Here is a 27,819-nt window from a genome sequence, read left to right as displayed (position 1 = left end):
ATGAGACATGGTGGGTGCCCAAGGCACGGAATAAACACTCAGAAATGATTTATTTATTCAGAGTGGGCTGTCAGCCTCAGCCGCTGACTTTTCTAGAGACCGGCCCCCTCGGGGCTTCAGCGCTCCTCGGCCCCCGCGGCCGCGCAGGTGAAGGGCAGCGGGGTGGCTGGCTGTGGGAGGGCTGGGCTGGGTGGCTGCCCTCGCGCCTGCGCCCTCGGCTGCTCCTCTCCGGGCGCGTCTCTGTGCGCGTGTGTCTGTTTGGAGCCGAGGAGAGGCTTGGGTGACAGGCGAGGGGTGGGGGGAAGAGTTCAGTCTGAGTCACAGCCTCATTCACTGATTTCTCTTCGGCTGGACCGAGGCTGCCTCCCCACGCGGCTCCCAACTATTCCCGTAGCTCAGTGCCCCCCTCCCGCCGCTCCACTCAGCCAGGCAGACAGACTGACAGACTCGCTAGTGAGTAGCCGCGGCTTGAGCGCCCGGGCAGCGCGGCGGGCTGTCGGCGGCTGTCTTGTCCTCCCACGGGTTGTGTGTGTGTGTGTATGTGTGTGTGTGTGTGTGTATGCGTGTGTGTGGAGGGTGTGCGTGTATGTGATGTGCGCGCAGGGGGTGTCCCTGGGATTCCACGCCTGCTCAAGAGCTCCCTGCCGGGATCCGCGTGTCCATCCGAGTCTGCGCTGCTGTGAGGGCGCTCGCCCAGGCAGGGGGTTCGGACGCCCCCAGCGCGCGGCGAGAGTTTGCTGGGATTCCCCGGCTCCTCAGGCAGCGGCTGGTGGGGTTCCCCGGGAAGGCGCCTGGGCAAGGCAGCGGCGGGGAAGCCCGGGATTGTGAGTGGCTGGCAGGCCGGGAATCTGGGAGAGGGTTTGGCCCAGCACAGCCGAGGGAGATGCCGGAGAGGCCACCCTTGGCCGCCCAGCCTCTCTGCCTTTCTCCCTTGCCCTTCCTGTTTTCTTTTCTCAGCAGCATCACAAAGGCGCGCCGCAAAATGAAACCCAGTGTAGTGAAGCTCGGCTCTCTTCCACCTGGTGCATATTCTGACCCCCGTCCTCGCCCCAGGCTGGAGGAGTGGAGTGGGGGTCCCCAAGATTAGGGGCGGGGGCTTACCCCGGGGGCACACCTGTTTTCAATTCTCGCTGAATTCAAGCTGGGTGCGGGATCGCGAGAGCGGTTCCAACACGCCAGGGTGTGTGTGTCTGTGTGTGTGAGTGTGTGTGTGTGACCGCGCACGCGCGCACGCTCCCCAGGCCCACGCTCGCGGGGTGCGCTCAGTCAATAGCACACCTCCCCGCCGGCCGGCGTGCGCCCAGCCGGCTCCGTGGGCTCCTCGCGCGCGCTCTGACAGCGTGCCGGGATCTCTTTGTTTGGTTGTGGCTTCCCTAGCTCTCGGCAAAGCAGACGGATTTTCGGTTTCGTTTGATACAGCGCTCTGGGACTTAGTGCGGTCCACAGCCTCGAATGCCCCTGGTATTTGTAATTGAAGAGTTCTTTCGGGCAGGGGGTTATTTTTGGTGTTGGGAATAAAGAGGCAAGCATGTTGACCTTTTTGCTGCTGCTTTCGGCTTTGAATGCGTGTCTCTGGTGGAGCAGATTCAAATCTAGTCGCGCACACGTGCCAGCGCACACTAGTGTGCACACACATTTCTACACACGTAGTTTACCTCCACCCTCTTTTTTCCTTTTATAAAAAATTGGGACAGGGAATACATTGTGTGTCTGTGAAAAAGTTTCCTTTGTTCTTTTGGGCATTTTCTATTTTGAGTAATGGAGTAGGAGTACGAAAAGGTTGCAATTAGTTCACTCGAATAAAAGACACTGCCTCTGAGTCAGAGCTGCCAGGTTGATAATTATTAACATATAAAAGCAAACGCAATGTTTAAGGCAAAAGGGGCGGGGCGGGGGCAGGTCCGCGGCAGACAATGAGGTAGAGTCTCCGCCGACCGCCTGCTGCTTATTGTTCCCGGACTAGAGACTGCAACCGGCTGCTGCCTAGTCCTTCGGGGCTCCGCTCCCGGCTCACTCCTCCGTTCCTCTAGGGACCGTTCAGGGTCGCCCAACGCTGGTCCCCGGGGCGCTGGGACGCTAGCCCCAAGTCGCAGCTGCTCTTCGCTGACCGCCCTCTCTCTGCCTTGCAGGTTGGCAGCTTCACTCCCGAGGGTGCCGCGAGCCCACGCAGCGAGGACCCGGTACCCCTGGCGCAGCGAGGTGGGATGCGGTGCGGACAGCAGCGCTAAGTGCCCCCCACGCCCGGCGCGGGGTGCACTCGCTCCTGGCCGCGGGCCGAGTGGCGGCGGCGGCGGAGGGGATGAGCCCAGGACGCGCGAGACGCCTGCCTCAAGCTACCTCCCGGAGAGGGACGCCGAGCAGGGCTCATCGCAGGACCGCGCGGACCCCTGGCCCCGGTGGCACGCGGCTGCGGAGCCTTGGAGTCTCATCTGTGATCAGCATGCACTGGGCGCCTTCCAGCTGGTGAGGATGCCCTGCTGCGCGGCCCTGCGCCCCCAGCCCCAGTCCCAGGTGGGCAAGACTGAGTGGGCCCGGCTTCGGCCCCTCGTGCCGGTGGATGAAACGTGCCAGAGTGCTTGGGTGCCATCAGCTATCGAATCTGAATTGTAAGAGCCATGGACGAAGGCACTGGACTGCAGCCCGGGCCGGGAGAGCAGCTGGAGGCGCCGGCTACCACAGGAGCTGTCCAAGAGAGGTGCGAGCCAGAGACCTTCAGGTCTAAGAGTTTACCGGTCCTCAGCAGCGCCTCCTGCCGGCCGATCCTCAGTCCCACTAATGAAGACGCCAAGCCGGCCTTTGGCTGTGCGGATTCTTCTGGCCACGAGGACTTGAAGCAAGGCCCGAACCAGTTGGCCCCCAGTCCCTCTGCCCCGTCCACTTCGGCGGGGCTCGGGGACTGTAACCACAGGGTGGACCTCAGCAAAACTTTCTCGGTGTCCTCCGCCCTGGCCACGCTCCAGGAGAGAAGGTGCCTCTACGTGGTCCTCACGGATTCCCGTTGCTTCCTGGTATGCATGTGCTTTCTGACCTTCATCCAGGCGTTGATGGTCTCTGGGTACTTGAGCAGCGTAATTACCACCATTGAAAGGCGCTACAGTCTGAAGAGTTCCGAGTCAGGGCTGCTGGTCAGCTGCTTCGACATCGGGAACCTGGTGGTGGTGGTGTTCGTCAGCTACTTCGGCGGCCGGGGTCGGCGGCCCCTGTGGCTGGCCGTGGGTGGACTCCTCATCGCCTTCGGGGCAGCCCTCTTCGCCTTACCTCACTTCATCTCGCCCCCCTACCAGATCCAAGAGTTGAACGCCTCGGCCCCCAACGACGGCCTGTGTCAGGGTGGCAACTCCACCGCCACTTTGGAGCCTCCGGCCTGTCCGAAGGACTCGGGAGGAAATAATCACTGGGTCTATGTGGCTTTATTCATTTGCGCGCAGATTCTCATTGGAATGGGCTCCACACCTATTTATACCCTGGGACCAACCTACTTAGATGACAATGTCAAGAAAGAGAACTCCTCTTTGTACCTAGGTAAGACTTTCCTGTTCTCTCAGATATGTTTCACTCACACCGAAACTTACTTTCCTTATACGAATCAAAAGGAAGCATTTTCTTTCACATTTTCATGTGTATTATAGGTTAAAGTTCACTTTATTTTATGTTTTAGCCTTGCTGTGGTGTGTTTTCAGTTTGGGAGAGAATCAGTTAGTTGAGAGTTCTTGAAACTAATTTTCAGACTTATACTTCATGTTTGTCTTTTCCCAAGTAACATAAACTTTAAACTGTGGGGTGATGCTTCTCTCTGTTGCTACCTACCTATGGAAAAGCTCCAATTTGTCAAGTTTATGTTCTAATACACTTGTTGAGGAAGCAATAGCAGTACCTCGTGTGTAAAGTTTTGAATGATTTTCTGCTTCTTTCTGCTGCTGCTTCTGATTTCTGTCCAGAGCAGCAGGGATGGTGGCGTGGCCAGACTACATACATCATGCTTTATTGCCTTTATGCCTGTATTTCTTTTTCTTTCTTTCCTTTCCTTTCCTTTCTTTTCCTTTCCTTTCCTTTCCTTTCCTTTCCTTTCCTTTCCTTTCCTTTCCTTTCCTTTCCTTTCCTTTCCTTTCCTTCCTTTCTTTCTTTCTTTCTTTCTTTCTTTCTTTCTTTCTTTCTTTCTTTCTTTCTTTCTTTCTTTCTTTCTTTCTTTCTTTCTTTCTTTCTTTCCTTTTTTTAAAGATGGAGTCTCTCTGTCACCCAGGCTGGAGTGCAATGGCATGATCTCGGCTCACTGCAACCTCTGCCTCCCGGGTTCAAGCGATTCTCCTGCCTCAGCCTCCTGAGTAGCTGGGATCAGAGGTACCCATCATGCCTGGCTGATTTTTGTATTTTTGTAGAGATAGGGTTTCACCATGTTGGTCAGGCTGGTCATGAACTCTTGACTTCAGGTGATCCACCCTCCCTGGTCTCCCAAAGCACTGGGATTCATACCTGTTTTTTTTTTTTTTTTTTTTTTTTTTTTTTTTTTTTTTAATGTGTCACCTGCACCACTGTCTAAAAACAACAACAAAAATTTTAATAATGTCAAATGACTGGCTTATCTTTATGAAGAAGCAACACCACAGGTTATAAGGTTTATCCAAAGCTATTTTTATTGCTGTCAAAAACCCTCAATTGTATGAACTTGGGAGAAGAATCCATTCCTATTTTTCTGAAAAGCTGTGGCTCTGGGATTTGTTGTATTGACTTGCATAAGTCAGCATCAGTGGACAGGGTGCTTGAGTTAAGTACAGGGGGCTCCTGTTAGGCCAGGCAGCAGTTGCGGAGGGTATGAAAATTTATATTCTAGACATTCGAGGTTGTCAGCACTTCCCTGTAGTAGCTGGTTCTTCAAAACTGAACTTCCAAGGGATGGGTTTAAACCCCTAAGAAGGATCAGTGGCTGTCATACCAGATGAGATTTTTGTTTTTCTGTTTCTCTATTGGAGTGCAAACTAAACAAGCTAAAGCATTTTACTTTACTGAAAAAAACTGAAATGGAAGCCGGGTGTTGTGGTGTGTGCCTGTAGTCCAAGCTACTGAGGAGGCTGAGGCAGGAGGACTACTTGAACCCAGGGGCGTGAGACCAGCCTGGGAAACATAGTGAGACTCCATCTCCTAAAAAAATTAAAATGGTAAATAAACAAATACTAGCTATATTTAGCAGTTTATTAGCGATGTGCTGATAGGACCCTTGATTTGGGAATAGTAAGATTTCAAAGGACAGTGTAAATGATATCCAATATAAGAGGACTATGCTTTGTCCTCGGTATAGTTACTGTCCCCAAAAGCTGTTATAGAGGGGTGTTTGAGTCCTCAGTAATCCCCACTAACTGGGTCAGAAATGGGTACGAAAAAGAGTTTTATAACTTATTTTTATTGCTACCTGCAAGAGAAAGGAATTTCCTTTCTGGGTAGAGAAGAATAGCTTGCTTATTACCTTGCCTTCGTGTTTTCTAACATTTATTAAGACAAAATTTTAAACACACAGAAAAGTTGAAACAATAGTACAATAAGCACCAGTATACCTACCATGTAGACCCAATGATTGTTTATTTTGTCATGCTTGCTTTATCAACCTGTGCGTGAGTATATGTATGTATAGAAATATATTTTGGGGGATGGGAGGCTAAGCCCTCTAAAAGTAATTGCAGACACTGCTAGGGCATCTTCTAAAAATGAGGGTGTTCTTTTACATAACTGAAGGAACATCGACATCCTAAGAAAGTTCATAATCATTCCCTAATATCATTAAATATTCAGGCCCATTCAAATTTCCTCAATTGTCCTCTGAAAGTCTTTTATATTGATTGATTGATTGATTGAGACAGAGTCTTTCTTTCACCCAGGCTGGACTGCAGTGGCACAATCTCAGCTCACTGCAACTTCTGCCTCCCAGACTCAAGCAATCCTCCCACTTCAGCCTCTCAAGTAGCTGGGACTATAGACCAGTGCCACCATGCCCAGCTAATTTTTTGTGAAGACACAGTTTCATCATGTTTCCCAGGCTAATAATAATTTTTTTTAAATGAGGAACTAATCAAGATTCATTCATGCATTGCATTTGGCTGTTAGCCACTTTAGCCTTCTATAATCCAGAACTGTGCCTCAGCATTTTTCTTTTTCCATGGCATAGACTTTTTGAAGGGGCAAGGCTAATGTTCCACATTCTAGATGATCATTTCCTCATGGTGTTGATTACCTTGATCCTCCATTCCCTATATTTCTTGTATACTAGAAGATCAATCTAGAGGCTTGATTAAATTCAGACAAAATATTTTTGGTCTGACTATGTCAGAGGCAATGCTGGGTGTTTTATATTACATGCACCTTGCTGTTCACTAGTGATGTTAAGTTTAATCATTTGGTTGAGTGAGTGATTGGTGTCTTTCCACTGTACAGATTCATTTATCACTTTGAAAATAGTAATCAATCTGTAGAGTGATACCTGGACTCCGTGTAAATGCCCCAGTTGTTTTTCATATTCTTGCTGCTCTTTGCCTCTATTTACTTTGAAAACTTGGATCTCCCTTTCATCCCATTTTCGGTAGCATCAATGCAGACTTACTTTGTCAAAATCACAGGCAGAACCCTATCCAAAGGGAGAACATCCACTAACAACAGCCCTGAGATTTAACTTTTCTGGTAGTGGTTGCCCATCAAGAAGAAAAATAGCAAGTGCATATGAAGTGCATAGTCCATGCTAGGCACTCTGCTAGTTTTGGGAAGACCAGAAGTGAGACACAGTCTCAGCATTTGAGGTGTTTTTAGTGTAAAACAATATTGCCAGTGCAAGGTAGGAGTGTAAAGTGATGTGTGCAAGGGAAGGAAAGGAATAGAAAGAGTATTCACTTTTTTCCCTCCTTCTTTTCTTTTTCTTTCTTTCTTTCTTTTTTTTTTTTTTTTTGAGACGGAATCTCTCTCTTTTTTTTTTTTGAGATGGAATCTTGCTCTGTCACCCAGGCCGGAGTGCAGTGGCGCGATCTCGGCTCACTGCAGCTCCACCTCCTGGGTTCGCGCCATTCTCCTGCCTCAGCCTCCTGAGTAGCTGGGACTACAGGCGCCCACCACCACGCCCGGCTAATTTTTTTTGTATTCTTAGTAGAGACGGGGTTTCACCATGTTAGCCAGGATCGTCTCGATCTCCTGATTTTGTGATCCACCCACTTCAGCCTCCCAAAGTGCTGGAATTACAGGCGTGAGCCACCTCGCCTGGCCCTTTTCTTTTTTAAAGATATTGATTAAATTGCTTTTTTTTTTTGAAAAAATTGATGAATGCAAACTGCATTAGGACACATCCCTTAAGAAACCTAGGAGAATTCTGCTTTCTATTAAATGGATCTCAGTAGGAGCTACAGTAGTTTGAGAATCAGAAATCTTACATATATTATTTCACTTAATGTTCTCAATGACCTTAACGAGATGGAGATTATTTTCCCTATGCTACAGATGAGGAAACAGGCTCAGAGAGTTTAAGTGATTTACTAAGGGCCTCAACCCCATGCCTTGCTGACCCCGGGGCCCTTGAGCTTCCTTCTACAGTGCATGGCTCTTTGGCAAGAAGCCCTGAGAACCAACTGAAACCAAAGGATGTGGCACGTTCAGCAGAGTTTTCCAACAGCGCAGAATGCAGAATGCAGAATTGCCTTAAAGTCATCAAAACATGATCAAAATAAGATTATTCCCTAAACCTTTTAAAGTAGGTTTGATAGACTACCTCTGTACAAATTAGAGACCATTGTACCCTTAGAACATGAGCAGTGTTGACCAGTTAAGATGTGAGACATTTCCCAATAAATAACAGGTTAAAATCTTTCTTATTTTTCACAAAGGTGTTCTTCTGTATTACATTTTTCACCACCCACCCCTTTCTTAATCTTCCTGTCCGTCTTTCTGACTTCTCATTATAACCTCAGAGGAAAGAAAAAAAATCAGGTAGTAGGTTAGTAATTATGAGCAGAAACAAATATCTGCAGCAACGTACAAACCATTGAAATGGAATGTAATTGTATATCTTAATCTTTTGAAATTCTATGTTAACATTCTGGCAGTTTTAACTGTAGAAGAGATGTGGTCACAGATGAGATACAGCAGTATTTAAAACCACTAAATGCCTTAGCTTCTGCAAGAAGAGAGGCTTAGTATTGACTAGGAGCATAGAGAAAGCTTTGTAGGTTAGCAACTAGACCATAATTTGTAATTATATCTTACATATAAGGAGAGAGAGAAAATGTGATTCTTTGGGGGCAAGAAATTTGTGATTTGACAGGGAAAAGAGTAAGAATGGCGAACCAGATAGGAAAAGGAAGAAAAGGATGTATTTCTAGAAGACAAAGCCACAACTCTGATTGGGTGATATTCAGGATCAATAATGATTGGCATGGTTCAGCCATCAGTTAAGCAGGGTGGGTGCTGGCTCTTCCACCTCCCTGGTGTGTCCCATTAACTGCCAGCCCTGACTTCACATGACAGAGAAGACAGGGGCTAGAACTGACCCCGTGCCTTAGAAAGAGCACCAGATAAAGAGGCAAAAAAATTGTATTTTAGTCCCTCTCTACCAACAACTGGTCATGGGACTTCAGACAAACCCCTTGGCTTCTCCCAGCCTCTGTTTCCACGTGGGGATTAGCACATTTGTTTCTCTCGCTGTAACATTTTGAAGACCAAGTGGGATTCTGTGTGTGCAAGTGTTCTGCAAACTGTAAGGGACGGTGCTCTGACAAAGTAGAATTCAAACTTATCCTAGGTGTGGGCAGAGAGTGGAGTGAGAGAGTTTGCTCTTTCCAAGTATGAAAACCTTTAAACATATCTTTTCTATAATTGGAAAAAAGAAAAGAGACATTGCATGGGAAACTAAAACATTGTATAGGAGAGCACTCCTGGGAAACATTAAACAGGAACATTTTGATCAGTGTTTTAGTAACGTTATAACCTGATTAATTAAATTTTCTCAGGACTCAAGGTTTTATCATGAGAACTTTCTGCATGCCAACATTTGATGATCATCTTTCTTTAATATATGAACATTTAAGTAATGCATATTTGCACCTAGTATAACACAGTAAAAGCTCCTTTGAAGTTTGAGGGGCTTGTGGTGTGCCATTTCACCACTGTGGGTCTACATTTGTCCACGTGGACTGTGGCAGGATGTATGGTGAACAAGGACAGGTCCCAGGACATACTTGGAAGTAATTATTATAGCTTTTAGTTTTTATTTTCTATTTTATTTGATTTGATTTGATTTTACTTTATTTTATTTTAAGATAGAGTCTTGCTCTGTTCTCCCAGGCTGGAGTGCAATGGCACTATCATGCCTAACTGCAAACTCTGCTTCCCTGGTTCAAGTGATTCTCCTGCCTCAGACTCCCGAGTAGCTGGGATTACAGGCGCCCGCCACCACGCCTCACTAAGTTTTATATTTTTAGTGGAGACGGGTTTTGCCACGTTGCCCAGGCTGGTCTCCAGCTCCTGGCCACAGTTGACCCACCCACCTTGGAGTCCCAAAATGCTGGGATTATGGGCATGAGCCACTGCGCCTGGCCATATTGTTTTTCTTTTCTTTTCTTTCTTTCTTTCTTTTTTTTTTTTTCAGGGTCTCACTCTATTGCCCAGGCTGGAGTGCAGTGCTGTAATTATGGCTCACTATAGCCTCAAGTTCCCTGGGCTCAGCCTCTCACCTGGATATTCCTCCCACCTCAGCCTCCCTGAGTAGGTGGGACTACATGTGTGCACCACCATGTGTGGCTAATTTTTGTATTTTTGTAAATATGGGGTTTTGCTATGTTGCCCAGGCTGATCTTGAACTCCTGGCCTCAAGTGATCTGCCCTCCTCAGCCTCCCAAAGTGCTGGGATTACAGGCATGAGTCACTGCCCCTGGCCTATTCTGGCCCTTCTCCTTCTCCTTCTCTTTCTCCTTCTCCTGCTCCTCCTCCTCCTCCTCCTCTTTCTTCCTCTTCCTCTTCTTCATTCTCTTCCTGTGCTTCTTCAGTTTTCAAATTTTATTTTATTTTTTGAGACGGAGTCTCATTTTGTCACCCCGGCTGGAGTACAGTGGGCTGATCTCAGCTCACTGCAACCTCCGCCTCCCGGGTTCAAGCGAGTCTCCTGCCTCAGCTTCCCGAGTAGCTGGGATTACAGGGGTGTGCCACCATGCCCAGCTAATTTTTTTTTAAACATTTCTTTTTTTTTTTTTTGAGACAGAGTCTCGCTGTGTCGCCCAGGCTGGAGTGCAGTGGCCGGATCTCAGCTCACTGCAAGCTCCGCCTCCCGGGTTCACGCCATTCTCCTGCCTCAGCCTCCCGAGTAGCTGGGACTACAGGCGCCCGCCACCTCGCTGGGCTAGTTTTTTATGTATTTTTAGTAGAGACGGGGTTTCACCGTGTTCGCCAGGATGGTCTCGATCTCCTGACCTTGTGATCCGCCCGTCTCGGCCTCCCAAAGTGCTGGGATTACAGGCTTGAGCCACGAGTGAGCTTCAAATTAGTTGAATTGTATTTCTTCAAGATTTTATGGTAATATAAACATTATATATGTGTATATAAGTCAATATACACATATATGATTTTAATATATGTATATATATATATTGCTCTTTTTGATTTTTTCTCTGAATATGAGAAATATTGCATGGAAAAATATTTTTTTTAACTTTATTAATTTTTTTAAATGCTTTTTTTGTAGAGACAAGGTCTCGTTATGTTGCTCAGACTGGTCTAGAACTCCTGACCACAGCAATCCTCTTCCCTGAGCTCCTAAAGTGCTGGCATTACAAGTGTGAGCCACTGTGACCAGCCTATGGAACAATCTTGGTCAGTATTTCCGCAATGTTATATAGAGCAATCTACAGATCAATATCTATATAAATTTATTTGTAGTGATATATACAATGAAAGATACATATATGTATCTTTCAGTTCAGTGTTCTCTGGAACCATATAACCATGTGTACCAGTGATTTGACAAGTTAGGGGCTTCTTTGTCTTGAGTTAGAAGCCAGCTGGGGTGGGCAGTCAGGGGCTGGTACAGCCTTGAGTGCTGCCAGGTCCCTCCTCTCTTCCTCCTGGGCTGTTCTTAGTGACGACTGCTGTGTCTCAGGTATCACACATCTGTTCCCACAGAAGGGAAAAGTGGAGGAGGTAGTACCTGCTTCCTCTAGAGGATGTCCTATCAGCCAAATGGAGTCCCCTGGCCTATTCCAGTTAACATGATTTTGAGAAGGTAGATTTTAGATTTTCCAGGCTATATGGGAGAGGAAGACAGGTGAGAGGAGGGTGGAGTGAGTGCTGAATGGCTCCCGTCATATCGACCACACCAGTCATGCTCACACGGTTGCCCTAGTAGGCAGAAAATTCAGAACTGTTTTTTTTTGGTTTTGTTTTGTTTTTGAGGTGGAGTCTTGCTCTGTCACCCAGGCTGGAGTTCAGTAGCACAATCTTGGCTGACTGCAGTCACCTCAAGTGATTCTCCTGCCTCAGTCTCCCCGAGTATTTGGGACTACAAGTGCCTGCCACCATGCCTGGCTAATTTTTGTATTTTTAGTAGAGACTGGGTTTCGCCATGTTGGCCAGGATGGTCTCCAACTCCTGACCTCAGGTGATCTGCCCGCCTCGGCCTCCCAAAGTGCTAGGATTACAGGCATGAGCCACTGCTCCTGGCCCAGAACTGTTTTTTCCTGACCAGTATTAGCAAGTATCCTAAGCACCGTGTAGCGTTAGTTTTTCTGATTCTTCTGGTTGGGATTTTAAAGACGCTCAGTAAATAGCACCTCTTTCCCCACCTTGATTTCTGACTTAATTGAGAAATATGACAAAGGGAGCACAAGGAGGCCAAAATACCACTTTTAAAACTGATAGAAGTGACGTTGCAGAATATAGCTCATATCTTTGTGCAAGTGGACTTCTAATAAGAGCAGAAATAAATAGGCTCGTCCATCTAGCCATGGGCAATGCTGGACCCAAGCAGTGTGGCTGCCTGGGGTCTCCCATGTGGAGTAGGGGGTGGCGGTGGTGTCTAGGTGGGACTTATGCCAGGAAGGAGCAGGATTAAAGTTTCACTCCCTGCGTGCATACTTACTCCCAAGAGGCAAAAAAGAGGAGCTGCGCTGAGCATGCCTGGTTTATTTCAAATTCATCAGTCACATTAACCCCTTTCTCCCTTCCTGAGGTGGAGCAGTGGAGGCAGAGAGAAGGTGAGAAAGGAGACATCGAGAGTGGGAATACACATTGTCTCCTAGGACTCGTAACCCATTTTAAAATGCTGCCTTAATTTTGCTTGTCTTGTTTACAATGTGTTTACCTTTGTAAACCACAACAAATCCTTTCTGTAAGTAGCGTCTGTGCAAATCATGAATAAATAAAAAATAATCTCCACTGAAAACTAATATGAGTCTCAATGATGGTTGAGGAATTTGAGGGGATGATTCCAGGACACACAGAGGATCACCTTGAACAACGTGATGCCATGAGTGGAGGACCACACAGCATCAGCTTCTTGTTAGGATGCTCAGGAGTTTTGTGTGTGTTTGAGACAGTTAATTTGTGCCACAGATACGTCTTCTGTACAACAGCAATGATTGAATTTTGATCAGCTGTGTGGTGGTCATTTTTGGCCTCTAAGACAAATTTATCTACCATGCTGAGAAACAAACCCATTTCAGGGTCTAACTGCAAAACAAAGGGTTTTACTGCCTCGCTGTGGAAAAGACAGTGGGTGCACATTGATTGATTCAGCCCACCCACAAATAACAGAGAGCAGCATTTTTAGTAGCATTTATGGTAGAGTTTTCAAACAGGGTTTTATTGATCTCTCCTCTCACATGGCTATGAATTCTGTTATCTATGTGGTCTGAAACAGTCCTTCTGAAACCTGAATGTGTGTGAGACTCTCAGGGGATCTTGTCAAGATGCAGATTCTATTTCTATAAATCTGGCTTGGATCTGAAAGTTTGTTTCTAATATGCTCCCCGGGGAGTCCATTGCTGCTAATCCAGGGGCCACATTTTGAGCAGCAAGGATCGAAAGACAGAGATATTTGGCCCTTTTCAGTGGCAAGAAGTCTCTCTCTGGATTTGGGGTTGGAGCCACTGTTGGTAAAATCAGGGGCTAATTGCAGTTCTATTTCATTAGGAAAAATATCTTACTGCATTTGTGAAAGTAGATGTCAGTTTTGGGTATTTCATAAACTATGGCTACTTCTTAGAATTTCACAGTTGGGTGATATGATCACTGATAACTTCAGTGAGAGAAATGACCTGAGATGAACAGTATCCGTTTTGATATTCACCAAAAGAAGTGCCTGTCTTCTCCTGACTCAGAAGGCTCTGTGCAGTCGAGTTGCTCCTTTTTGGTGGAACTCTTGATGTCAGAGGTGAGTCTGCAAGCCATGTTAGTCTAGGTGAGCTCACCTGCTAAGGCCCCTTGGTGGGGGAAAAGCAAACGAATCTACACATTTGGCTCTGCTTTTTTCTTTAAAGACAATCTAGAAATGTTAGCAGTGAACTGGGAGTTTGGTGACCGACAAATGTAAGATCTATATTGAAAATGGTTTTGGAGAATAAGGATCAGAAGTTTTTCCATTGCAAAGACTTGATCATACAGAGAAGGGGGCATGCTGGCCTGGTGGCTGAGGTTCTCTCCAGGGGTACTATTCAAGCCAAGATGTTTCCTAGAGATCATCTCATTTAACCTCATTTGTGAAAATGATAATTTGGCAGGCAAGAAAACCCAGATTCCAAAGGATGAAAGGATTTGAGCAAGAGAAAACAGTATGGTAGCTCCTCAAAAAATTAAAAATAGAGTTATCATATGATCCAACAATCCCAGTTTTGGTATAGATCCAAAAGAATTGAAAACAGAGTCTTGAAGAAATATTTACACACTAGTGTTCATAGCAGCATATTCGCAATAGCCAAGAGGTGGAAGCAAGCCAAGGGTTCATCAGCAGAAGGATAGATAATCAATATGTGATATCTATATAATATTATCAGCCTCAAAAAGGAAGGAAAGTCTGACACACAACATGAATTAGCCTTGAGGATATTATGTGAAGTGAAAATAAGCTAGTGGCAAAAAGACAAATACTGTATCGTTCCACTTACATGAGATAGTCAAATTCATAGAAACAAAAAGTAGAATAGTTGTTGCCAGGGGTCAAGGGGAGGGGAAAATTGGGAGGGGGTTGTTCTTTAATGGATTTAGAGCTTTATTAATACTTTTGCGAGATGAAAAAGATCTGAGAGATCTGTTGCACGATGATGTGGATATCTTAACACCACTGTATACACTTATACATGATTAAGATGATTTTAAAAATTAAGAGATCTGCCCAGGTTATACAGTCAAATTGCCTTGAGTCTGAAATGGATATATGGACTATAAATCCATCTGAATTAAAAACATAATTATGATACAAATGGAAATTCTAAAAAGTTCAAGTCCTTGAATGGTAAAGTCATTTCTCCCAGCCTATGAAGCATTCTAGCACATGTTAAATAATGTGAGTCTGTCCTTCAGTGATGAGAATTGTTTTCTTAGGTGTGTGGGAATTTCAAATCATTTCTTTTGGGCATAATTTTAAAAAGAAGAAATAGGGATTTGGGAAAAGAAAAAGGTAAAGTGGATTTTAGAGTAGGCATGTTAAGATTAAAGTCTTCAGGCAGAGAAATGAAGGTGAAGAAACATACTTGTGGATTTGAGTTGTTCTACTGTGTGTTTCTAGGGAAAGAGATTGGAATACTTGGAGGTAGAGACTATGGGTTCATGTCAATGTGTTCTGCTGTGTTGGGTGCTCCTGCAGTAGCCAGTGCTTGCACCCTGTTTCCTGTGTTTTCAGTTTCCTTTTGCTGGAGAAAAAGAGATGGGGATGGGGGTCCCACAGCTGCCCAGTCCCCCTCCTCAACCAGCATTTGCAATTTTACAATACTCAGGTGTTGCAGGTTCTTCATTTCAGTTCCTGTGGAAAGCTTTGTAACTTTCAAGTCATTCTAAAATAGTGGTTTTCAATCAGGAAAGATTTTGACTCTCTGGGAACATTTGGCAATGTCTAGAGTAATTTTTGATTGTCACAACTTGGAGAGAGTCTATGGTATTTCAGCATGTTTAGGCCAGAGATGTTGCTAAACATCCTACGATGTCCAGAAGAGTCTCCAGTATCCAATAATTATCCAATAAAGCATTGCCAATAGTGATGCTCTAAACTTTTATTTTCAGCTTAAACTTTCAAGTTACTCAGTATCTTGAGTTCCTTATATCTTGGAACTAGAAGTCAAAATCTCTAGATCATAGAATCAGAAAAGTATTGAATATGTGGATGGAGGAGACTTAGGAAAAAGATCTTTGTAAGTAAGAAAGTCTTCTAGCAAGCAAGGGATAGGAAGTAGAAATTAACTGTGTGTTACTCATTGCTACAGTGTTGCTCGGTAGATTCTGTAGTATTTACACTATACTGTGCTGTTAGTAGTTTAGAGAAGATACTATAGTGTGCTCCAGTGGATTATTTTTAGTGGGTGCAAAAATATTAGGGCTTTTGTGGTTTCTTTAGTTACTTTAGTTCCCATCAGCTTAAACAAATTTAACCATGGGAATTTTCTGGACTATATTATTGGAGTTGGGAATACTGTAATCCTTGAAGAGGGAATGATGTAACTGTGTGTGTGTGTGTGTGTGTCTGTGTGCGCGCGCGAGTGTGTTGATATCTTACCTCTCTTTTAGTTGTGGTGACTTTAGGAAAAGAAAACATTAAGACAATGAATTATGGAAAACTAGAAAGCAGTTAATCAGCATTCTAAAGCAGAGCTCATCAATGAAGTAATTGGACATCAAGAGGAGCTGTAGGATAGATTTAATGAGGAGTTATAAGACCTAGAATTTTTCTTAAAAATAAATGAGAGCTTAACTAAAACAAACAAACAAAAAACCCAACAACTGTGATATGGTTTCATAGGTGGAGGTCTAACAAGGACTATTTTTACAGCAAATATTTTTGAGTGTTTAAAATATGCCAGGCATTGTACTAAATATTTAATTTTTAAAATTGTAATTTGATAATTTATAACAGCATGCATTTATGTGTACAAAGTGATGTTATGATTTATGAATACAATGCAGAATAATTAACTCAGGCTAATGAACATATCTATCTTTTCAAATACTTAGCCTTTTCATGATGAGAACATTTGAAATTTACTTTTAACAATTATGAAATGTACCACACTCTATTAACTATATTCACCATACTGTGGAATAAAAATTAAAAACATTTCTCCTTCCTGAAATTTTGGACCCTTTTAATCATCATTTCCCCACTTCCCCATCCTACAGCCTCTGTAACCATCACTCTACTCTCTGCTTCTATGAGTTTGATTGTTTTAGATTTCACAAGTGAACATAATTTCATAAGTGGGAACATGTGATATTGTCTTTCTGTGCCTGGCTTATTTCACTTAGCATAATGTTCTCTAACAGCATCCATGTTGTCAAAAATGACAGAATTTCCTTCTTTTTTTTAAAGTGGAATAGTTTTCTGTATCCATTCATTTATTGATGGACACTTGGGCTAATTCCGTTAACTTGGTTACTGTGAATAGTGCTAGAGTGAACATGGGAATGCAAATATCTCCTTGACAAAGTGATTTCAAATCTTCGGTAAATCACTTTGGGTATTTTGGCAAATACCCTGCAGTGGGATTGCTGGATCATATAGTAATTCTATTTTTAGTTTTTTGAGAAATCTCCATACAGCTTTCCATAGTGGCTGTACTAATTTACATTCCATTAACAGTGTACAAGTTTTCCCCTATCTCCACATCCTCATCAAACTTGATGATAATAGCCATTCTGACAGGTGTGAGGTGATATCTCATTGTGATTTTAATTTGTATTTCCATAATTCTTTGCAATATTAAGCATTCTTTTCATGTCTGGTGGTGATTTGTATGTGTTCTTTTGAGAAATGTCTATTCAAGTCCCTTGCCTATTTTTTAATTGAATTTTTTTGTTTTCTCACTATTGAGGTATTTGAACTTGTATATTTTGAATGTATAGCTTGCAGATGTTTTCTCCTGATCTGTGGGCTGTCTGTACATACTTGTTTCCTTTGTTGTGCAGAGCTTTTTATTCTGATGTAATTCCATTTGTCTACTTTTACTTTTGTTGCCTGCACTTTTGGGGTCATATTCAAAACATTATCGCTAAGATCAATGTCATGTAGTTTTTCCTTTATGTTTTTTTTTCCTTGTAGTTTGTTACAGTTTCTGGTCTAAATACTTTATTATTTTGTTTTATCCTCAGAACAACTATGTAGTAGTTATCCTATTTCCCACATTTTATAGATGAGGAAATTGAAGTTAAATAACATGCTGAAGGTCATCTAAAAAGTGACAAAACCACAAGTCAGGTCTTCCTCCAAAGCCGAGGATCTAACCACTGGTGTTATGAAGAGGGGAGGGAAAAGTCCCTAAACTTCTGGTGGGACTTTGGCTGAGTTTTTTTGATTTTAACAAAGGGGTAAGGCTAGTGGTTTCTTAGATTCCTGTCACCTCTTAAGTGTTCTACTACTTTGGTTCTGTGCTTTCTTCAGTCTGACTTGATGTGGTCTTTTTCTGCAACTTGGGACTCAGGTCTCCAGAGGAGTCCTTGAGCCATCAGAAGCCCATCCCTTGAGCACGTTCTCCACCTCCCAGCGGCTTGAAAGATGTTGTCGTAGGACAGCTGTCCCTGGGGAGTCAGGCAGTCCTTTTGCTCCTTTTCCCCAGCAGCTGTGTATTACCTGATGGTAAATTCAGAGTATACTTCCCCTCTAGGGAGTTATGACTGCTCGTTAAACTGTCACCCTGCAAAAACGCTAATCCTCGTTCCCTAATATAACTTAGAAAGACAGGGGCAGGTTACCCCTGCTTAAAAGTAAAGAGCATATTTATGTAATTAATATTCTCAGCAGAATGAAATTATATAATTTGCAAGTGTCTGAAATGGAATTGTACAGTTCCTGGCATTCTAGCATGTGGGAATTCTTAGTAATAATACTTTAATGAGTCTTGGTTTTGTCAGGTGTTTTCCTAATTTTTTCACTTTAAATTCTTACAAAGGTCATAGACGTTTTAAGATAATTTTCTTTTTGTAAAGAGAAATGAGAAATTTAAGTGAATAAGACTGCATAGAGTAAATCCCCGATCTTAGACTTCCTGGCTATAAATCAATTTCTGGTCAATGTATAATGACGGATCAACAATCCTCATTTGCAGAATGTCTTTACATTTTTCGAGGGAAGATTCTTGCCCGTATTTTGTCTAGAAATTTGCTTATGTCTCTGTTGTTTAATTTCGGCTGGAAAGGGAATGTGTCCTGATTTGAACTGCATTTTAATGGCTTTGCCTTAGGTGGAGGACAGCAGTAACTTTTAACAAGATGAAAAATCTGCGTAGAGAAATCGGAAAAATTACCTGTGAGAAAGACTTACTTAAAGATACACATAAATCTTAGAAAATGGTTCCAAAATTTGGTTTTGCTGCTAAGATGTCTCCAGTTATTTTGTTATTGTTAAAACTCTCAAAAGAAATCGGCTTGAATTTCTTCACTTAGGATTGGTGGAGGGCAGTGGTAGTGAATGCAAGCCACGAAGAGCGATGGGTAGTGTTACTCCAAATTGCTGGCTTCAGTTTTTTGGTTGTGCAGAGTTCTCCTCTGTACACACTTTCTTTCCTTTTAGGTTCTAGAGCCATTGCTGTCAGGGAGAGGTCTGCAGGGCCCTCACATGGATTCTGGTGGGGCACTTATTTACGTACTTATATGAGACTCATACTATACTTTGGAAATTATTAATTTAGGACATAAACCTTGCAGGTCATCCAGTTTTGTAGAAATGGTAAATTATACATAGATGACTAATGTGCAATTTGACACAAACTAGTCCACAATTACTGACATGACTTTGACCAGATCACGTAACCTTTCAGGACCTCAGTTTCTTTTCTGTACAATGTTTGACCCATGTCTCCTCAGATGGCTTCTAATCTAAGCTGTGATTTTTTTGAAAGCTTGCTTAGGGTTAGGAACAGTGGGAGAGGGGAGTTGCTATATTGTATATACTGTATTTCTTTCTTAACTAATGTTAAGAAGTAGCTCCTGGCCGGGCATGGTTGCTCACGCCTGTAATCCCAGCACTTTGGGAGGCCGAGGCGAGTGGATCACGAGGTCAGGAGATCGAGACCATCCTGGCTAACACGGTGAAACCCCGTCTCTACTAAAAGTACAAAAAATTAGCCGGGCATGGTGGCTCGTGCCTGTAGTCCCAGTTACTTGGGAGGCTGAGGCAGGAGAATGGCGTGAACCCAGGAGGTGGAGCTTGGAGTGAGCCGAGATCACGCCACTGCACTCCAGCCTGGGCAACAGTGCATGACTCTGCCTCAAATAAAAAAAAAAAAAAAAAAAAAAAGAAAAAGAAGTACCTCCTGATCCCCAGGGGCTTTAAAATCTAGTTTGAGGATTTCTTTAGCACCATTTATTCTGGATGACTTAAGATGATCTGTGAGCTTCGTGACCTCCAGCAAGTCACTCGACATCTCTGGGTTTCAGTTTTCGCATTTGTTAACCGATGGAATTAAATGAGAGGGCTGCAAAGGGTCTTCTCAAAACTATACTCTGGTTTCTTCTGAACCGACTGTGGCCTAGATCCAGATGCTAGCGTACTCGAAGTAGTTGAATCTTGTTAAGAGAGTGGCCCCTGGGGTCCAGCTGCCTGGGTTTGAATTCCCACTTTGTCCTGGCCAGTGGTGCAACCTGGGGCAGCTTCTGTGACCTCTCTGTGCCCAATCCCGCCTCTGTTAATGCAGGGATCATGTGGGCCAGTGCTCAGGATGCACTTAAAACACGGCCTGGCCTGGCACATGGTTAAACACTCAAAAATGTGGTCTGTCATTACTTTAAAAATTTCATTCTGTTCAGGAAGAGAGTGGTGTTAGCTTTCATTTTAGCTGGCAGGGTACAGCTCTTCTTGTGGCTTTTCTGAACGTGTTCCCTGCCTCACAGGATAGGCTTGCTCAGCACGCCCATGTTGACTACTCTTGCTTGGGTGCTGTGTGTTTAGTTGACCCTGAGCCAAGAGGCACAAGAAATGTGGGCTTCCTTACACCAGAGTCTTCTTGGCTGGGCCGAGCCTCTCCATTAGGCATCCACCCCATCCGCCATAGGGATGCATGGAATCTCTGCTTCCTTGTGTCTGGAGATTCTATTGAGAGCTCCCCTACAAAGCAAAGAGTGACACGGGAGAAAGAAGACAAAGCTTTCAGGTTATAAATAGCTTCCTCACGAGATGCTCTTGCTATGGGCTTCTGGTAATTACGACAGGCGCTGTTGGTTGTAATCAAGTTTAATTGCTGAGGAGCGTAGGGAGGTAGCCCTAAACACGGAAGCTCACGGGCTATCTTTATGTTTTCTCTATCCAGTTCTGAACTTTAAAATCTCCGGTTGTGTCTCCAACCGGCAAGATCTGGTTGCGTATGGGAATAACTGCAGAGCGTTTGTGGTTCCTGGAGTGGGTCTGGAACTTTCATGGATAGTCTGCCTGCTGAGACGTTGGCTCATGGCGTTTATTAGAAGTGGGAAGGTGGGATGGATTGAATAAAGGAGCAGAGAGCTAATGCCCTGGAAATGCAGATATGGGTCTTTTTGCTTAACTTCTGTCATAGAGGCACAGAGTCTGTGTTCATGGGTGTGCTTGCGAATGTCTGTGTGTATTGTGTTTGGGGATGTAGACTGAAAAAAAAACCAGCAGAAGAAATGGCTACAAAGCATTTTCACGGGTTGTTTCATAGTGTCTTCCAGAAATATCAACCTTGCTGCAGCCGGAGCAGGAAATTTTAGATTTCTTTTAATTCTTATTTACCCAAGGTCAAATTATAGTTTGTAAATTATTATTAAAGTCTCTTGTTCTTTCTTCTCTATCTAACTGTAGTGAGTTTATTGTCTATTGGTGCTCCATTCAGAGTTTGTATGGGCAAAGAAAGGAAATTAAGACCTCATTAATTGATTTTTCTACTTAATTACTTTTATAAAATATTTTGCCTGAAAAGTTGAAAGCGATGTCTGAAATAAAGTTTGGATTCCTGAAATTGGTCAACGTCATTCACGCCATGATATCACACACTTGCTGAGCGGTCAGTGTTTGTTAGAATTTGGCTTTCTTCTGTCTTTACTGCAGGAGCTGGAACAGCACTCCTCCAGCTTCCTTTCTGTCCACTTTTAGGCCTCAGGCTATGGTAACAGCTTTACAGTGACTCCGAAGACCTCTGGAGGCTCTGTTTCTTACCCTCACTCCTCCACCATCTTGCTTTGCCCTGCTGCTTATGTCCACTGCCTGGGACCTCACTTCCTTCTCCCAGCCTAGTCCCTGCAGATGCTAGTGCACTATTTCCTTGGATCTTAACTGCGGCTTTTACAGGAAGCTGTGCTTTGATCTGCATTGGCTCTACCCTCCAGCATGGCCAGTTCCACTAAATGCAGTGCCTCCTCAAGCTCTCAGAACTCCCACCTGGGCCTGGGGCACTGGAACCTTTTTGTCCTGGCATGGAAATCAGATGTTTAAGCCATGCACTGGTGCTTTACTGTACACAGCTATAATTCTCAGTGGGGGTTATCTTGCCTCTGTAGCTGGAGAACTCACTGGGTTAGGCATAGTCCAATGTTAGTGAGACTTGTGATCGTGACCGCGAGTTATGTGTGAGTCAGTCCCCATTGTTGTGCTCCATATTCCCCTGCTCTCGTCTTGTCTTGTCAGCTTGCAAATGATGCTACCGATCTCCAGGAGGCAGGTAATAGAGCAATGCTCACCCATCCTAGCAAAGAACAAAACACAACCAAAGCAAATAAGTACTCCTTCCTTTTCCCCTTCTCACAAAACACACACACACACACACACACACACACACACACACACACACACCACACTCCTTAGGTCGGTAGCTGTATCTCCATGCATGAAAGATAGCATAATAATAATAATAATAATGATGATAATAATAATAATAATAATAATAATAAAGTTGGCATAATAGTGATGGTATGGTAATTACAATCATCATCTTGTAAGTAGCCTTGGGGAGTCGGGGTGCTTAAATGTTCTGACCAAGCTGCTTTTAAATGACTCAAGGATTCTAAATCTTTTCAAATTTTCTTTTGGAAAATTTGACTGTATTTGGATGACTTGGTTGTCCTTTTTTCTTTTTAAAATTTAGGTGCCATACAAAACATTCGCACATTTCGTTGGCAATTGTATTTAAGTTAAAAAAGAAGTATTCGTTTTCCTCTTTGGTGTTGATATCTTTTCAGATACTTAAAAGATAAATTGTCACTCTATCTGAATTATTTGGCTAAAAATTCATGTTGATTACTGTGCATTTTTATTAATCAGTTGATTTCAGATTATGCTGGTTCAATTTTGAACCTTTAAGCTTGTCTTGCTTTAAGAAAAACTGATATATAAAAATGAAAACTTAAAATACATACTTTTTTTTTCCAGGAGGAAAGGTAAACTTTTTACATTGTAACAAAGTCTTTTGCTTTATCATGAATTCCTTTATTTATTTATTTATTTAGAGAGAGTGTTGTGCTCTTGTCCAGGCTGGAGTTCAATGGTGCTATCTCGGCTCACTGCAATCTCTTCCTCCCAGGTTCAAGTGATTCTCCTGCCTCAGCCTCCCGAGTAACTGGGATTACAGGCGCCCACCACCGTGCCTGACTAATTTTGTATTTTTAGTAGGGACAGGGTTTCATCATGTTGGTCAGGCTGGTCTCAAACTCCTGACCTCAGGTGATCCACCCACCTCAGCCTCCCAAAGTGCTGGGATTACAGGCATGAGCCACCACACCTGGGTCCTTTAGTTATGATTGTCAAAATTTAGACTTGGTATGTAGCTTTCAGGAGCATATTTATCCGTTAAAATCTCACACATCATGGTGATTCTTCAAAGACTTAAAGACACAAATACAATTTGACCCAGCAATCTCATTACTGGGTATAAACTCAAAAGAATATGAATTGTTGTATTACAAAGACAAATGCACTTGTACGTTCATTGTAGCACCATTCACAATAGCAAAGATGTGGAATCAACTTAAATGTCCATCAATGATAGACTGGATAAAGAAAATGTGGTGCATGTATACCATGGAATACTATGCAGCCATAAAAAAGAAAAAATCATGTCCTTTGCAGGAACATGGATGGAGCTGGAGGCCATTATCCTTAGCAAACTAACACAGGAATAGAAAACTAAATAGCGCGTGTTCTCACTTATAAGTGGGAGCTAAACAATGAGAACACATGGATATAGAGAGGAACAACACACACTGGGGCCTTTTGGAGGGTGGAGGGTGGGAGGAGAGAGAGAGAGGATCAGGAAAAACAACCAATGGATACTAGGCTAATACCTGGGTGATGAAATAATCTGTACAGCAAATCTCCATGATACAAGTTTACATGTGTAACAAACCTGCACATGTACTCCTGAATCTAAAATAAAAGTAAAAAAAAAAAAGCTTTCATTAAAAAAAAACAAAAAAAAAACCAAAAAAAAACTTCACACATCTATTCACAATAGCCAAGACATGGAAACAACCTAAGAGTTCATCAACAGATGAATGGATTTTAAAATGTGGGATAGTGTATAAATACACAATGAAATGCTATGCAGCCTTAAAAACCAGGAAATTCTGTCATTTGTGATAACACGGATGAACCTAGAGGACATTATATTAAGTGAAATAAACCAGGTAAGGAGAAACAAATACTACATGAGCTCACTTATATATGGAATCTAAAAAAGTCAAACTCATAGCAGTAGAGAGTAGAGTGGTGGTTTCAGAGGCTGTGTGGGAGAGGGCCAGGAGTGGACAGGGAAAGGGGAGGCGCTGGTTAATGGGTACAACACTTCGGTTAAACAAGAGGAATACGTTTTGGTGTCTGATTACACAGCTTGGTGACTGTAGTTAACAATAATGTATTGTATATCTCAAAATAACAAAAAGAAAGGATTTTAAATGTTGTACCACAAAGAAATGATAAGTATTTGAGACAATAGGTATGCTAATTATCCTGACTTAATCATTCCACAATGTGTACATGCATCAAAACATCGCATTGTACCCCATACATGTATACAATTATTATTTGTCAATTAAAAATAAAATGAAATGTAAAAAAAACCCTTACACTTGTATATTCTAATTCCAGATGTTTATTTCTTATTGATCACAGATGTGGCCAGTAAATGGTTCTCTCTGTCTTTTGAGTTTCCATTGCCCTGTAGTACCGTTTGAGATCAGGTAATATGATGCCTCCAGTTTTGTTCTTTTTGCTTAGGATTGCCTGGGCTAATCAAGCTCTTTTTTGGTTCCATATGAATTTTAAAGTAGTTTTTTCTGGTTCTGTGAAGAATGTCATTGGTAGTTTGGTAGGAATAGCATTGAATCTATAAATTGCTTAGGCAGTATTAGCCAAAATTTTCTAATGAACTTCTGTTTTCCCACTCTACATCATGTTTATCGTTTCTTTGTTAAATGCATAGAATGTGTTCAAAGTTTGTCCAGAAGCTCGTGGGGTCTTATGCTTCTGAGTTGCACAATTGTATGCCAGGCAAATAAATATAAGACCTTGAGACACAGTCACCAGCTCTTCAGCGAGTTCGATATTGATAAACTGGAGCCAAGGTTTGATATTCTCTAAAGGGTGGTGGGTGAGATAGTGGGAAGGGAGTGGAGGTAGATCTGGAAGCCTGAGCCTGGATGTTAGACTTGCTCCTGCACATGCTCCTCTGCAGTCTTGAGCCACTCAACTGTTCTGGTTCACCTCATCAATTTAGGCATAATAACTTCTACTCCATCTATGTTATACACGTGGAGATGAGATGTAACAAGATCAATGGCTTCAGTGTACTTTCATTCACCAAAGATGATATACACATGCTCTGTGTTAGGTGCCGGGTCCTAGCAGGAAGGAGGACTGCCTTGGTAGAACTTAGACTCTCATGTGAAGACAAACAATAAACAAGTAAACAATAAGGAATTACAAATCAGGGCAGGTGCTATAAATCAAGGAAACTATATATTGCATTTGGGGAGGGGTGCTTAAATAGGAAGATCATTAAGAGGAATCGATGTGTAATCCAAGGCTTAAAGGATGCTTGAGAACTGTGATGTGTAGTGTGTAATGTTAGTCCACGATTCTGATATCAAAAACTCTGGTGTGGATGTTTACACATGTATGAACATCATAATCATCTGAGGCATATCCTTCAAATTGCAGATTCATGGACCTTCCTCTGGCGGGGGTTGGGGGAGTCTTAATTTAGTAGGACTGTGGTCACGCTCTAGAATCTAGAATCTGCATTTTTTAAAAGCGTCCAGATGATCCTGTTGATCTGTTAAGTTTGGAAACTATTGTCTTGGAGAAATCCTACTGAGAAACAAGAGTTTCCTTTCAAAGGAATGACTATGGCTTAGTCTTCTTTAATTATGCTTCTCGTCTGCCATGCTTCGCTTCTTATACCAACCTCCACGATTTGGAAACTTCTGTGATCTAGGACCCTGAGCCTTCCCAACGCTGCTGTGGGACTTGTTCCCTTTTTCCCAGCAGGTGTACTATATGAAGAGAAACTTCTGGATGCTGTTAAGTGGGAGAAGGGGGCTGTATTTCTAGTGCATATTGGAATTCTGGTGTATACCATTGTATGTTGAATCGACTGCTGTGGCCTGGTTTGGCAATCTAAGTGCTTTTTGTAATTTTATACCTGCAGGAAATATGTTTGGAATTCCATAAAAGTTGGCATGAAGAATTCTCACGCCATAATTCATTGTATCTTTGCCCTCTGCCTAGTTTTAATATAACTTTAATATACTTTGTATATATATTCAATACATTTAATGAAATTGAGTGGTTTCAAATTGAGTGGTTCTTGAGTGAAACTAGAAATAGCTCTTATCTTGGGATCATAGGTTCTACTGAAGCCCATTTGAGTCTTGGGGAAAAGGAACCGAAGCTGCTTCCTCTCTTCTCTCTCCCTCCTGGGGGATTTCAGGGGAGCCAGTAGCAATTTATTTGAGAACATTAGAGTAGCCATTGGGATTTACCCATGAGAGTTTTTTGGTTTGTTTTAGAACCAAGTTATGTTTTAAAAAGGTTGGTTGCTAGTAGTCCAGTAGGCTAGTGGCTGGCAGGGTGTGGCTCATGTCAAACAATCTTTTGGAACACAGCCTGTCACCTTCTGCTTCAATGGAGAATGGCCTGAATAGTGATTCTTAGTTATCTCGGATGTGCACTCCATCGCTTTTTATGCTCAATCATTGCTGCCTATAGGACCACCCCAACCTGAATGATGACTGTCATTCTCTGATAAGAGGAAGGAGTTGACACCTGGCTTGTGAACATATTTATCTTAATAAAGCACAGGGAGTTGTTAGAGCTCACCCTCTTCTTTCATCCAGGAGAATCCAGAAGTGTCAAGGTTTCTCTGGCAGGAGCCCGGCCTGCAGGTTGGGTGAGAACTCATGAATAGGACTCTGACATGTGTGTTCACCTCTCCCTTGGAATGTCTCACTTTTATTTCAGCACAATTTCCGTGTTCATCTCGTAGGTGTAAGGTGGAGTGGGTAGCCTCCTGCTTGGTGTGCTAATAACCAAAACAGATAATCAACCACCTTCCCTTTGTTTTCCTTGGCATGCTGAAAAAGGCATACACAAATACTAATAAGAGCATCAGAGAAATAAATAAACTCAGAAAATACAAGAAACAGCTGGGCACGGTGGCTCATGCCTATAATCCCAGCACTTTGGGAGGTCGAGGCGGGTGGATCACCTGAGGTCAGGAGTTTGAGAACAGCCTGGGCAACATGGTGAAACCCCGCCTCTACTAAAAATACAAAAATTAGCCAGAGGCATGGTGGCCCGTGCCTACAATTCTAGCTACTTGGGAGACTGAGGCAGGAGAATTGCTTGAACCCGGGAGGTGGAGGTTGCAGTGAGCTGAGATCACACCACTGTACTACAGCCTGGGTGACAGAGTGAGTGAGACTCCTTCTCAAAAAACAACAACAACAAAAAACAAAAACAACAACAACAACAAAAAAGAAAATACAAAAAGCTTACAACTTTGGTAATTTTTAAGGTATAGATTTTAGATGTTAGCAAAAATGTCTTGCTTACAGGACTGATTTTATCTTATGCTCTTTCTTGAGAATTCTAATGTCTAGCCTCAGAGGACAGTGAAAAACTCACATATATCTAGTCAGACTTAATTTTTGCATGGTCTCTTGCTTGCTCCCACAAGGAAGGCAACTCTCTCCTAACCTTATTTTCCTGTAGTTAGAATTCTTATTTTTCAACATTACTTCTTGGTTGCTCTTTGAGATTTCTTCCTTTCCTATCCCCTTCCCCAGTGGAGAGGTGAGGAAGGGAGTGTGGAACTCAAACTTTATTTTATTTATTTATTTTTTATTATTTGCTCTGTCACCCAGGCTGAAGTGTAGTGGCATGATCATAGCTCACTGCAGCCTCAAACTCTGGGGCTCAAGTGACCCTCCAGCTTCAGCCTAATTTTTCAATTTTGTAGAGACAGAATCTTGCTATGTTGCCCAGGTGGTCTTGAAATGCTGACCTAAGCAATTTTTCCACCTTGGTGTCCCAAAGTGTTGGGTTTACAGGTGTGAGGCACCACGCCCAGCCATACACTTTACTGAGCTTCAGAATCACCTGAAGGGCTTGTTCAAACCCAGACTGCTGGGCTCCACTCCAAGAAGGTAGAGGGAAGCTGAGAA

At 43.2% G+C, this 27,819-nt stretch overlaps 1 protein-coding gene across 2 annotated transcripts in view; it reads left to right on the top strand.

The window, feature by feature from the left end:
* Nucleotides 1-227: 227 nt before the first annotated feature.
* SLCO5A1 (solute carrier organic anion transporter family member 5A1) overlaps nucleotides 228-27,819 on the top strand; it is a 159,898-nt gene continuing 132,306 nt past the window's right edge. The window contains exons 1-2 of one of the 2 annotated variants that reach the window (XM_015145540.3): nucleotides 228-453; nucleotides 2,130-3,522. In XM_015145540.3, the coding sequence (XP_015001026.2) occupies nucleotides 2,616-3,522 (907 nt within the window). In that variant the 5' untranslated portion in view covers nucleotides 228-453; nucleotides 2,130-2,615. The remainder of the gene's footprint in view (nucleotides 454-2,129; nucleotides 3,523-27,819) is intronic. The other variant, XM_001099565.4, reaches the window with a different exon arrangement.

Source organism: Macaca mulatta, chromosome 8 (assembly GCF_049350105.2).
Source record: "Macaca mulatta isolate MMU2019108-1 chromosome 8, T2T-MMU8v2.0, whole genome shotgun sequence".
NCBI lineage: Eukaryota > Metazoa > Chordata > Mammalia > Primates > Cercopithecidae > Macaca > Macaca mulatta.
The sequence above is the reverse complement of the archived record's forward strand: the minus strand, read 5'-3'. Positions and strand labels throughout refer to the sequence as shown.